Source organism: Molossus molossus, unplaced genomic scaffold (genome assembly GCF_014108415.1).
Source record: "Molossus molossus isolate mMolMol1 unplaced genomic scaffold, mMolMol1.p scaffold_m16_p_13, whole genome shotgun sequence".
Classification (NCBI taxonomy): domain Eukaryota; kingdom Metazoa; phylum Chordata; class Mammalia; order Chiroptera; family Molossidae; genus Molossus; species Molossus molossus.
In genome coordinates, this window is record NW_023425348.1 from 53,823,652 (window position 1) to 53,837,179 (window position 13,528).

Here is a 13,528-nt window from a genome sequence, read left to right on the forward strand (position 1 = left end):
CTCAGAGCACCAGGCCCCCGGTCCTCCTTCACGGGGGCCTCACAAAGGGACCCCCAGGCTGCCCGAGTGACAGTCCAAGACTTTACACAAGAACTGACCGAGAAGACCTCTTCCAGGGTGGCCCTGTGGGAGAGCCCCTCCGAGAGGCCTGGGAGGGCACTGCAGAACGGTGCCGTGACCTGGCTGGGGTCCCCTCTCTCCAGGGCCGCCAGACGTTCCACCGCTTTGACAAGTTCAACTCTAAATACAATCCTGTGGGGGCCAGCGAGCTGCGTGACCTGTATCTGAAAACGGAGAACTACCTGGGAGGGGAGTACTTTGCTCGGATGGTCAAGGTGAGTGAGCCCTCCGCAGACACCTGGCAGCCTCTGCCGTCAGAAGTGTGCTTGGCCTCCTAGTCTTCTCCTTCCCGAATCCCTGTCCGTCCACCACCCAGCTCCAGTGAGGCTGAGGTGCTCAGGTGCCCGTGCCTGGCCCCGGCCCCACTCCCGGGCATGGGCAGGCTGGTGCTGCGTGTGTCCAGAGTGACGGCAGGCGAGAGGAGGGGGAGGGGTCCACCTCGGAGCACTCACAGCGCCCAGCCTCGCTGCCCTGTCTGTTTGCAGCCTGAACTTGGCTGGGAGCAGCTTAGCTCTATGTGGAGCCGTGTCTGCTGCCTGGCCTGGTCATGCGTGTGATGGTGCAGACCCAAGGCCTTTCTCTCCAGGAAGGAGCCTCTGCTGAGGCGAGTGAGTACTTACTCGGCAGCAAGGTGATGTAGAGGAGGCCTGCCCAGCCTGGGAGCAGGTGGCTGAGGGAGCTGCAGGATCCGGCAGCTGGGGTGCCCTTGGCCTGACCTGAGCTCTTCTTGGTGCCAGGAGGTGGCCCGGGAGCTGGAGGAGAGCAAGTACCAGTACTCGGAGCCGCGGCTCTCCATCTACGGCCGCAGTCCTGATGAGTGGCTCAGCCTGGCCCACTGGTTCATCCAGCACAAGGTCTACTCTCCCAACATGCGCTGGATCATCCAGGTGCCCCGGATCTAGTAAGTGAGGCAGCCCGCTGTCTGCTGTGCCCCTGGGACCCCAGCCTGCGCTCTGTGGGCCACTGAGTCCGCACTACTGGAGGTGGGGCCTGTTCCAGGCCAACTAGGCCTCTTCTCCCCAGGGGTTTCCTGTAGGAAGGGGTGGTTGGCAGATATGCCTTTGTGACAGACTTACTCCTTAAAGAACATGTGTGTGCACATGCCTGTGGGGACTGCGGCCGTCTCACTGCAGGCTGCGGATGTCCTTGGTGAGCATGAGGGTGTGAGTGACCTGGTGGTGGCCTCCATTGCTGGCCTTCTCCTGGACTGGACTCAGGGACCATCACTGTCCCCTCCGGTTGTCTGGCTGATGTGGGGGGTTCCCGGCTCCTGGACAGCCTGGGGCCTGTGGCAGAGAGTGTGGGTCACTGGGAATAGGACTCACCCCCATGGTCAGCCTGGGTGCCTCCACCTTCTCCCGGTGCAGCCTCTGCTTGAGAAGGCTGTCTGAGGGGCCTGGGTAGGTGCTGAGTTCGCCAGTGATGCCCATAGTGCCGACGCTGCTGGGAGTTAGAGGAGGGTCCAAGCCACGTCTCTGGCTCTACTCTGGGTGTTTCGATGGGACCCGAGCTGCCTGAGGGTGACTGAGGCCAATCTCAGGCCAAAGAGCTGTTGGGTCCACCTTAATCACCGTCTTCGCCTTCCCCAGTGACATATTTCGGTCAAAGAAGCTGCTGCCAAACTTTGGGAAGATGCTGGAGAACATCTTCCTGCCCCTCTTCGAGGCCACAATCAACCCCCAAGACCACCGGGAGCTTCACCTCTTCCTCAAATATGTAAGTGTGGGTGGAGAGGAGGGGACTCCCGGGGGCCGGTCAGGCTCTCTCCTCAGATCTGTCTCTGCAGGCAGAGTTGCCACCCCAAGACGCTCAGTTTCTAAAATAACACCGTCCTCAGGGGCAGCCTTGGGGCTGGGGTGGGGGGCGGGGGCAGGCAGCTGGGGTGGGGAGCGGGGGGTGGGGGCAGCAGCAGGGAAGGACTGAGGAGTCAGTGCCTGGCCAGGTGGGGCTGGAAAGACTGGGTCCCGCCCCTGCAACCTCCGGCTTCTTTAGAAATGCAGACACTGCAGTTCTTCTGCGTCTACCCAGAAAGATGGTCCTCACACCTTAAGTACACAAGCCCCACCGAATATATTTATCTTCCGTGCCTGGTTAGTTACGGGGAGGGAGAGAAGCGAGGTGGGAGAGACCTCGCCAGGCAGGGCATGGTCGCAGCTGGCCGCAGGCTCTGTGCCTGGCCCTGGGGTCGCTGGAGGCAGTGAGCAGTCAGTCCCGTACCTGGTGGAGGGTATGTGGATGATTTCTGACAAGGAGGGAGGCAGGGAAGATTCCAGGAAGCTGGGGTCATGGGGTAGGGGTGATTGAGGTTGTGAATGTGTGTCAGGGATGGGGGGCTACCAGGAAAGGGTTAGAACAAGCTGCGGGACAGCGCTGACACTGTGTTTCAACAGACACCGTCCTGGCTGCTGTGTGCCGAGTGGCTGGAACAGAGGTGGCTGGAGGTGGTCCCCTCCATGCCATGGCCATGCTTCACCCTCATGATTGGCCCACCTGACCCGTGGTTGGTGTTAATAATGAGCAGCATTCTGTGCTTGCTGTGGGTTAGACCCTGTGCTGGGTGCGCTCCATTTTGTCCTCACACCAGCCCTGCGGAGCTACTGGTTCCAATGTGTACACGAGGAGATAACTAAGAAGTGGCAGAACTGGAATTCATATCCAGGTGCCCGAGCAGGTGTCGTTAGCCCCGGACCGCTCTGCCTCCCGAGAGGGAAAGCGCGCGTGTGCGGGGCAGGTGCAGGTCGACAGGACCTGGCAGAGCCTGCAGGTGAGCTAGAGGGAGGAGTCCAGGGCCCTCCTGGTGCCTGGTGTCTGGAGGTGGACAGTGCACCTTTAAGAGGCCACTGTGGACAGTGGGGGAAGAGCAGGCTTGTGGAGGAGGAGCGGAAGGAGGAGGAGACCTGCGGGGGGTTCAGTTCAGGGCCCGCCTCGGTTGCCACAGTGGCGGGGCTGCCAGCCCTGAGTTCCAGCGAAGCCTGGAGCTATGAGCACAGAGCAGAGCTCGAGGTTGTCCCTGGCCCCCACGCCCACCCAGGCTGTGCCGCGAGTGACAGTGGGGACCCTGTCGCTCCTTGGGCAGATACAGCTCTGTGACAGGGAAGATTCTGCCAGTATCTCCGTGGTCCCTGCTCCTTTGGGAGAGGCTAGCAGGCCCAGCGGCAGATTTCCAGGCCCTTCCCAGAGCACTGCTGTAGCTGAGTGAAGGAAGGGCCACAGGAGAGCAAATCTGCCCCACCTGCTGGCCAAGGGGCTGTGTTTTTATAGGGCCTGACCTCTGGGGTCAGGTGACTAGGAAGCCTGTGACTTGGGAGGGGCCCCCAGGGGCATAGCTGGGGCCCCAGCTGAGGTGTAACTGGATCTCCTGAGCTTCTCCATCCTGGCTCAGGGGGTAGAGCCACCTCCTCCCAGAACCACGGCTCAGCCTTCCAAGGGCTGTGTTGGATGGGGCCCAGCTGGGCCTGTTTGGGAAGCAGCCGGCTGGTTTTTCGTGACCACACCGGGACATGCCCTTGGGTATTCTCCACCTACAGCCCGAAGTCCAGATGCTGAGCCCGTTCGTGCTCAGAGCCTGGTGGGCCCAAGTGGGCTGGTTTCTGACGGCCAAGCCCTCCCTCACGGGCCGCTGGGCAGTAAATCAGTGCATGTGTGGTGAGTACGGCAAGCAGGGCCTGACGTAGAGTAGGTGTGTGGGACATGCCTGTCCCCGCCCTCAGAGCTGTTGTCCCTGGCACAGCAGAGGAGTGGGCAGTGAGGATGGCCGCCTCACTGTTCACTGGCCCGAGTCCCCTCGCCATCGCCACCACCACAGGGGCTTAGCACGCTCGCCTGGCCTCCTGGCACCTCTGGAAGCCTGGAGGAGAGATGGTGGCACTGCCCACTCCCCACCCCTGGGAGCACTGTGCCTCCAAGGCCCCTGGCGCTCCTCTGCCTTGGCTTGATGCAGGACCCTTGTGCTGCCCAGGTGACAGGTTTCGACAGCGTGGATGATGAGTCCAAGCACAGCGACCACATGTTCTCAGACAAGAGCCCCAGCCCAGACATCTGGACCAGTGAGCAGAACCCGCCCTACAGCTACTACCTGTACTACATGTATGCCAACATCATGGTGCTCAACAACCTCCGCAGGTGGGCGAGCCGGCTCTGCTCAGGTGGCCACGGGCCTGCACTGCAAACCCAGGGACATGCCCTAGCCTCCTACACAGGGCCACATACACTCGCAGTCACGCCCACTGCAACAGACACAATCAACCACACATGCCACGAAGCCAAACCCCATGCTGTACACACATGTTCACACACACCCGCACTGACTCCTACACATGCACCTGGCCACCTCTGACATAATGCATAGGATGTGCCAATGCACATGCATGTTCACTTACCACCAAGTGTTCACACATGTGATTATTCATGCATCAAACTCTTGCACCTGCTATGTGACGGGCACTGTCTTAGGCACGGGACATGTCACTGGGAACGAAGCAGACTCAGTCCATGCTCTCATGGAGCATGGGTCACGCACAGACTTCCAGCAGTGCACACACACAAGGAGGCACATACGGCAGGAGTCCAGTGCCCGGCGCACAGGACGCTGAGCCATCCGTGCCCCTCTCTGCAAGTCTAGCATCCCTCCTGCCCGCTGGGCCTGGGGCTTCACTGGCTCAGCCTAAGTCAGAGCTAGTCCGTGGGGGTGGAGGTTGTGAATGGGACTCAAAAGGACAGGGCCTGGGGTTGGGTGGGGCAGTCTGGGCTGAGCTTTCGGCCATGGGGCTCTAGTTCTAGCTCTGCCGCTGACCTGCTCAGTGGGTTCTAATGTCTCACTCCACCCTCTGGGTTCTCTGGGTCTGTCTGTTTGTGTAACAGAGAAGTCGGACTCAGTGATTTCTTACGGCTTTTCCTGCTTTGAAGGTCTATGAATTGGGCTACAGGCCTGGTGAAGAGGGGGAGGGGAGGAGGGGATGAAGGACAGGGCAGGGTCTCTTTCTCCCGCAGGCCCCTGTTCCCCAGGGAGGGCATCTCTTGGCCTGGCCCCTGCACTTTAGGAGGGGCAGTTCCAGGTACCTGTGCTCCCCTGCCATGGTGCCGGTCTCCCCTGGAGTGGCCCTGGGCTAGGGGTGCAGGTCCCAGCCTGGGGGGTCCTGGGCAGGGTGGACCAGGGGTCCTTGCTGACCAAGAGCCCGCCTGACTTGTTCTGCAGGGAACGAGGTCTGAGCACCTTCCTCTTCCGGCCTCACTGTGGGGAGGCGGGGTCCATCACCCACCTGGTGTCTGCTTTCCTGACTGCTGACAACATTTCCCACGGGCTGCTCCTCAAGAAGGTAACGCAGCCATCCACAGACTGTCCCTCGGCGGCGGGCTCCCCTGGGCTCCCCGGGCTCCTGCCGGCCCCCGGAGCCTCTGGCCAGCGCTGCTGAAAGGTCCAGGACTTTCTCTGGGCTGGGCTGTCTGTAGTCCTCTTGGTTTCGTATTTAATTATGAAAGTAATATTATAACATGATTTAGATTTCCAAAACATGGAGAAATGGATTAAAAACCATATTGCTATTGCTTTAATAGAAACAGCCATTTACAGCTTTTTAGTTTCTTCAATTCATGTTGTTTTTTTTGCCAGAGCATATTTTTAAATGCTTATTATAATGGTGAACACAGACTGTTGGCTCCTTCTTTATCCCTTAACTCTGTTTAACAAGCATGTTTCTGAGCTGCAACATAATAGGTTCGCCCCTGTTTCCAAAGGCTGTCGGAAGGATGGCCTGCCATCCGGATGGGCCATAACTGATTCAGCCAATCTCTAGCTGTTGGACAGAGTCCGCCTTTTTGCTGATGTAATTCGTGCTCCCATGAACTCTGCATTTGGTCTATTCCATCGCTTGGAGCACTCCCATAGGGACAATGTTTGCTCAAACTGCTCCGGCCCTGGGGAGGTCTAACCACCTGTCACATTTTCATGTGGGGCAGGTGCTACATCAGAAAACCACCCTAGCCCAGTCAGGTCTGCCCCTACCCACCTCCGAAGAGCTGGAGTGTTTATAGCCTCAACCTGAATGTTTGCAGTCAAAGCAGCAAAACCATCAAGTGGGGGCATCTTCTGGACTGACCAGCTGGGGCCAGTGCCTGGGGAGGGGAGCTGAGCATGTAGGTTGGGGTCAGCTGGGGTGTGCGGCTGCCCGTCCTGCCCTGAGCTGTGCCTCCACTTTGGAGGCAAGAGGGAGCACTTCCAACACTGGGCAGGGCAGTTCCAGGGAGAGGGACACGTGATGTCCGCCGAGGTGAACAGAGAGGTCAGGGGAAGGTAGGAGATGGGGTGTCCTGGCTTTGGGGACTTGCAGACACTGCCCAGACCCCTGGCTCCCACTGATGATGCTTCTCCCCTCCCTTCCTCCCTGTCCACCCTCTCCCCTCCCCTCTTCCCTCTCTCTGGCCCTTGTTACCTGAGTTTGGTGGTTCTTTTGCAGAGTCCGGTGTTGCAGTATCTCTACTACCTGGCTCAGATCCCCATTGCCATGTCTCCTCTTAGCAACAACAGTCTGTTCCTCGAATATTCCAAAAACCCTCTGAGGGAATTCCTGCACAAGGGACTGCATGTTTCCCTCTCCACCGATGACCCCATGCAGTTCCACTACACGAAGGTGAGGCTTCAGGGGGAGGTGAGGACTTCGGTGCCCAGCAGGCACCGGTCCTGGCACCTGGCACACAGGTGGGCTGGGGGCCCAGTGAAGACAGCAGGTAAGCTCCTCATAAGGGAAGTGCTCCTTCTAGGACCCCTCTTTTGGGGTCTTTGAAAAAAAAATTTTTTTTTGTTAATCCTTATCTGAGGATATTTTTCCATTGATTTTTATTTATATTTTTTATCCTCACCTGAGGACATTTTCCCGTTTTTTGTTCAGATAGAGTGGGAGGGAGAGAGAGGAAGAGAGAAAGAGAAACATCGATGTGAAAGGGACACACTGAGTGGCTGCCACCCGCACAACCCAACCAGGGCCGGGGACAAACTGCAATCGAGGTATGTGCCCTTAGTGGGAACCGAACCCAGGTCTCTCTGGACCGCAGGCCGATGCTCTAACCGCTGAGCCAAACCAATTTTTAGATAGAATGGAAGGGAGGGAGGGAAGGAGGAAGAGGGAGGGAGGGAGGGGGAGAGAGAGAGAGAGAGAGAGAGAGAGAGGAGAGAGAGAGAGAGAGAAAGAAAGAAACATCAATGTGAGAGAAACAGATCAATTGGTTGCCTCCGGCACGACCCCAACCAGGGGCTGGGGATCAAACCTGCAACCCAGGTATATGCCCTTGACCAGAAATTGAACCTGAGACCCTTTGGTTGCTGAGCTAATGCTGTAACCGCTGAGCAAAACTGGCCAGGGCAGGGGGTCTTTGAAAGTTTAAAGGCACCGTTTCATTTCCTTGCCTTTCTCTATTTTCCCTTTCTTTGTATTTATTAGCTCTGTGACGTGGGTAAAGTTACTTGATGTCTCTGTATCGTATTCCTTTTCATGTGTAAAACAGGAAGAAAACGGCCTCTACATGTGCAAGCCTCTACTGCATTGTGAGGCTTCACTAAGATGATGAACCAAGAGTCTAATATAGTGTCGCGTATGGCCTGTATTCAAAATGTCGGCTACCATTTTTATTAATACTATTATTGTTACACTTTAGACCTCTGGGGAAAGAGAAAAGGGAAAGCCATGTCATGCATGGGGACCAGCCATTAGCACGCCAAGTACGTTTGGATGGTATTGATAAGACAGCCACTGATTTAGTAAAAACAGTGTCTTCTAGGACAGATTCTCCAAGCTTTGGTCTCAGGACCCTTTTATATGCTCAAGAATTGAGGCCCTCAGAGAGCATGAGTTATATCTAGTAATACTGAACTGTGTCAGAAACTAATGGGAAACTGAAAAATATTAACTCATTTTTATTTTATTAAACTTTTTTTTTCTTTATTAATTTTAGAGAGAGAGAAAGGGAGAGGGAGGAGAGATAGAAACATTGATGAGAGAGAACATCGACTGGCTGCCTCCTGCGTGCTCTCCACTGGGGATCGGGTCCACAGCCTGGGCATGTGCCCTGACCGGGAATCAAACCAGCCACCTCTTGGTGCACGGGTCGATGTTCAACCACTGAGCCACACCGGCTGGGCTAAAAATATTAGCGCATTAAAAAATAACATTAATAAAACTATTAAATGTTAACATAAATAGCAATTTTTATGAAAAATAAACCCTATTTCCTAAATCAAACAAAAAATGCCGAGAATGCCAATGTTTTACATTTTTGCAAATCTCTTTAATGTCCAGTGATATAAGACAGCTGGATTCTCATGTATGCATTCAATCTGTTGTGATGAATTGTTTTGATCAAAGTATGTGAAGAAAACCTTGTCTCACAAAGATATGTAGTTGGCAAGGGAGGCCCCTTGAAAAGGCCTTGGGGACCCCAGGGATCCTGGGTGTTTAAGAACCACTGCTCTAGGATGCAGAGGCAGTGGTAATGGAAGGACCCGTGATTTCCCATCCCGGATCTTGTGAAAGCACAGCCCCACACCAAACCCTTTGGGGTAACACTGTCTCACCATTGATACCGATCATTTCTCATTCTTCTTTTTTTTTTTTTATCCTCACCCGAGGATATTTTTCCATTTTTTGTACAGATAGAGTGGGAGGGAGAGAGAGAGAGAAACATCGACGTGAAGGGACACATCGAGTGGCTGCTACCCACACGACCAACCAGGGCCGGGGACAAACTGCAACCGAGGCACGTGCCCTTAGTGGGAACCGAACCCGGGTCTCTCCGGACCGCAGGCCGACGCTCTAACCGCTGAGCCAAACCGGCCAGGGCTCATTTCTCATTCTTAAGGTTCCATCTCTGCTCTTAGTACTTTACTCAGATTGACTCTGATTTTTGGACAATCTTAAGAAAAGGGTTTGTTAAATAACAAAGCTATAGAGCAGGTCCTAAAGGTATGCTTGACCAAGGCTGTCACAGGAGAGCAGGCTGCTGTCCCCATGACAAGGACAGGGTTTCCAGCATGTGCTGGCTAACACATACATACGTAGGTGCTCTTTGACATGGCTCTCCTTGGTGAGCTGAGATTTCACACAAAAACGGTCTTAGGAATTTGTCATTGAAGGGGGAGGATATTGTTTGATTATCCAGGTGCCAGTCATTAAAGAAAAATTAAATCTGCAACGTGCGATGTTTCTGGCTTTGGAGGTCTGGGCAGCACGGGCATGCATCTTCTGCCGTCTAATACGCGTCCTTTTGGGGATCTAGGAAGCACTGATGGAAGAGTACGCGATCGCAGCTCAGGTGTGGAAGCTGAGCACGTGCGACCTGTGTGAGATTGCCCGGAACAGCGTGCTGCAGAGCGGCCTCTCGCACCAGGTACGCCGTGTGGCGGTCCCGTCCCTCCTGGCCGTTCAGCACGCGCACAAGGAGTGCCTGCTGACCCGGTACTGTCCAGGCTCGGGGATCAGCGACAGAGGGCACAAGCAGGGCCTCTGTCACACTGAAGCTCATGCTCCAGGGCCAAATCCTGGGCAGGAGACTTCTGAACGTTCCTGGCTGCTGTCACTCTTTCAGGACCTCTACTCAAACGTCCTCTCCCCAGAGCCTTCCCGCATCACCCATTCTTCAACAGACACGGTTGCCACCGTTCTCCACCCCTTTAGTCTACTTTTCTTCATAATATTATCACTGATCCTGTAATGTGCAGTCATGTGTTTTTCTGTCTTTCCTTGTAGAAAGTAAGCTCCATGAGGGCAGAGACTGTTTTGTTCAACATTATATCCCTAGGGCCTAGGATAGCCCCTGGCACATCCTGGGCACTCAGTATTTCTTGAATAGATGAATAGTACCTAAATTGAATAAAAAAACTGTAGGAATGGGAACTGGACATCAGTAATTTTCTTTTTACAGGCTCCTAGGTGGTTCTGATGTGCAGGGTTGAGAACCACTGCGCTAGATGATGTCATGGGTCCCCGGGTACCTCCTCTGGGTGATGCCGCTGGTACAGGAAGAGGGCTGCCTCAGTGCTGCCCGTATTGATGCTGATGCAGAGAGGAGTTCAAGGCTGCAGATTCTGTTGTGCACTTGGTTCCTTGGACTACCCGCCCCTCTCCCCCCCCCCACCCCCAAATCCAAACAGTCTGCCCTTGTAAGCTCAGGAGGGACTTCTGAGAGTCTTCACCTTGCCTTTTCCTCACCAGCAGTAATCTTTCCTTTCTGTTCAAGGAAGGTATAGTCAGAAATGAAGGGAATGAATGTGGCTGTCAGGGTGACATCCTTGAGGACATGGAGGCCAGGAGGAATTCCATAACTGCCCCGGGAGGTCCTGAGGGAGGACCTTCTTCAGGGGCACGTCTGATTTGGTGTGGCCGAATACCAGAGCCGCAGTGTGATGTAGAGAGGGAATATAAGGTATATTGTTCGATTTGTGTTTCTCTTGATCCACAGGAAAAGCAGAAGTTTCTGGGTCAAAATTATTACAAAGAAGGACCTGAAGGCAATGATATTCGAAAGACAAATGTTGCTCAGATTCGGATGGCGTTCCGATATGAGACATTATGCAACGAGCTCAGTTTCCTGTCTGACGCCATGAAATCAGAACAGATCACAGCCCTGACCAAGTAGGTCTAGCCCTGGACATGCACTGTAACTTCCTGGTAGTTTCAAGTCGGCTGTGATTAACAGTGGTCAAGATCCCCCACTAGGACTTTCCTCCAGGGAGAGGATGCCTCTGAAGAACTTTCAAGCCTAGCGATTTTGGTTGCACTGTTCACTTTAAGATCTAACATGCCTACTTCTGTTAGTGTTTCTGAGTAATAGATGTTGACCGCTCCTTGGGGATCTGGGAGCTGGACATTTGTCTATACTCATTCCTAATTTTCCAAATATTTCTCTTGAAACCGCTAGTGCTTTCATTGTTGGGGCCAGGATCTTCCATGGTCCAAGTGCCTACTGACATGGGGTCTCCGTGGTTTTCTGCCCTAGTCCGCTGTAGGCCCTGCAGGCTAGCTGGTAGTTGTTCATTTCAGCCTCTGGCTGGCTGGCTGCCTTAAAACAAAATCAATTTCAAAGCTCCCTTTCATAAAGGAGCTACTTTGAGAGAATTAAAATAGGCAACTTCCTTCTTTGCATTTTTAATGAATTTCTTAAACTGTTTTACTTAGCCCTCCACCCTCCTTTCTACTTAGGGAGCCAAATGTGCACATGAAACAGTCACTCCTATTCTGTGTCTTGGTTTCATCTGAAAAGTGAGGGTTTAGACTAGATGAGAGGTTTTCAAATGGTGTTCTTGAACCCCCCTCCCAGTTTCAGGGTGGGAGAGGGCTGGGGGAATGAGGTTCTGGGTGCTGCCTTTGCTTCTTCATTAGGACTACATATTTTCATTTGAACTAAGGACTCTGCAAAGCACCAGACTAGATGATCTCTGTTCTTTTGGCTGTCATATTCTATGATTATAGCCCAATTATCATTTTACTTATAAAGAATTAGGGACAGAGAAGTGAGGCTTGCTTAAGGTCACACAGCTAGGAAGTAATAGGACTAGAACTAGATTTTTCTACTCCAGTCCTTTCTCCACTGTTCCAGGAGGCCTCCACTGTTCCAGTTATGCCTTTTATCACTGTAACCTGGTGTGTTTCTTTTTAAAGGCAACATTTCTCCCTTACCTAATACGCAGATTTTCCAGAAGATATAAGTGGTCCCAGGGGCCAGGATAGAAAGTATTTTTTTAAGACTGGTCTGAATTTAAGCTCTACTAATGTATTCTTCATCTGTGTTACCAGTGCCTGCTACATAGTAAGTGCTCAATAAATGTATGTTGAATAAGTGAATTTCTGTTTTGGCAACTTTTAAAGGATATGTGCCCCTATTACACAAGCTGCTCAAGGACATTGTCTATTTCTGTGGGCAAGTGCAGAATATGTGAAGTCCTTCTGAATCATTATGAGGTTGGACGAACCTTATTTTTACGTGTAAAAATTCTTATCTGACTTCAGATTTTCTTGTCCTGTGATTTTATTTTATCATGCTTGTCCCCTCCACTGGTCAACTTAGCATATGGAACAATAAATGTAGTGGGTTTTGTTTGTTTTTTTTACCAGGCAAACACATGTGCTATCTTACAGCTAATCAAGAAATTGAATGAAAACTTAGTATTATCTTAGGCATTTATTATTTTTGAAAAACCCCATTTGTATACATTTGCCCTAACATTGCAAGCATTGTACAGGTTTTCATTGTCATTTTATCTGTATCAAGCATCTGTTTTTAATTATTAAACAAAGTCTGTCATTACTATGGCTCAATAATTTAAAACTATTTCAAGTTAATAACATTTAAAGCAAATGTTTAAGAAAAGACTGGGAATCAGGAAAAGTTATCAATAACTACTAATTTATTTTTAACAAAGACTCAGATATGGATGACATTCACTAGGAAAACTAAATTTCAAACTGAAGCTCACTAGGTAAGACCCAGAAGGTAAACCTTTGCTATCTTCTTCTCTAGCTTTAGCCACATCCGTTCATTGCTTTTCCCCTGGATATTACTGTTATCTGTTCCGCCACATCATTGTACCCAACTGGCCTTTTGTGTGTGTGTGTGTGTGTGTGTGTGTGTGGCGGGATCCTACTTTCTTTCATGTTCACAGTTGGAATGAAAGGTAACTGTATACCAGCCCATGTTTCTAAAAGAACAGTTTTTGAAGTGTGCTATCCCTTACTCTAAAAGGCTCAACTTCATGTTACGTGTTACTTCAAACTGCATTGCTGAAATGATCAATGTCGTTGCTTTTTGACTCATGAAAACAAATCACAGCTCCTGGGTTGGTATTTGCCAAGGCCTGTCCTGGGCCTTTACTTCCTCAGAGCCTGGATTAAAGCAGAATTGCAAACCATCCCTCTGGCTTTCTTTCCTTGTTTCTGAGTGCTGTGTAGGTGAAACAATATTCATCTTTTCCTGGATTTGTAGACACAGCTGAGGGTGCTATGTTGGTAATAATCCTAAGTATTCTATACCTGAACAATGACTACATTATAAACAAGTGTAACTAACTATAATAAAACACTAATCAGACAAATATAGTTCCTTGGGCATTTTTATACCCTCAACCTCTAAATAAATATTTTATTAAAAAGATAGGGCATGCCAGAGAGTAAAACTATACATAGCTGCAAGATTATCAAAACATATCTGAGGAGGCATTTATGTCTTCTGAGACCAAAATGTGTTCTTCTCCATGACAATATATATCAGTAAATTTAATTATAAACTACCATTTCTTCTTATAAATGGCTTTCCTCTTCTCAGCACTAAGATTCTAATATGCTTCTCTAATTACATTAATTTGATCTTAGAAGTGATTTTACCAGGTAAACATCAAAACTGTCATAGGATGGAATATTTTATCAAT

At 51.5% G+C, this 13,528-nt stretch overlaps 1 protein-coding gene across 1 annotated transcript in view; it reads left to right on the forward strand.

The window, feature by feature from the left end:
• The window catches only part of AMPD3 (adenosine monophosphate deaminase 3), a 40,905-nt gene extending 28,066 nt beyond the window's left edge, over positions 1-12,839 (forward strand). The window contains exons 8-16 of the mRNA XM_036257761.1: positions 204-335; positions 858-1,021; positions 1,710-1,836; positions 4,079-4,242; positions 5,315-5,435; positions 6,573-6,746; positions 9,385-9,495; positions 10,567-10,739; positions 12,527-12,839. Of these exons, the coding sequence (XP_036113654.1) occupies positions 204-335; positions 858-1,021; positions 1,710-1,836; positions 4,079-4,242; positions 5,315-5,435; positions 6,573-6,746; positions 9,385-9,495; positions 10,567-10,739; positions 12,527-12,542 (1,182 nt within the window). The 3' untranslated portion in view covers positions 12,543-12,839. The remainder of the gene's footprint in view (positions 1-203; positions 336-857; positions 1,022-1,709; positions 1,837-4,078; positions 4,243-5,314; positions 5,436-6,572; positions 6,747-9,384; positions 9,496-10,566; positions 10,740-12,526) is intronic.
• Positions 12,840-13,528: the final 689 nt, after the last annotated feature.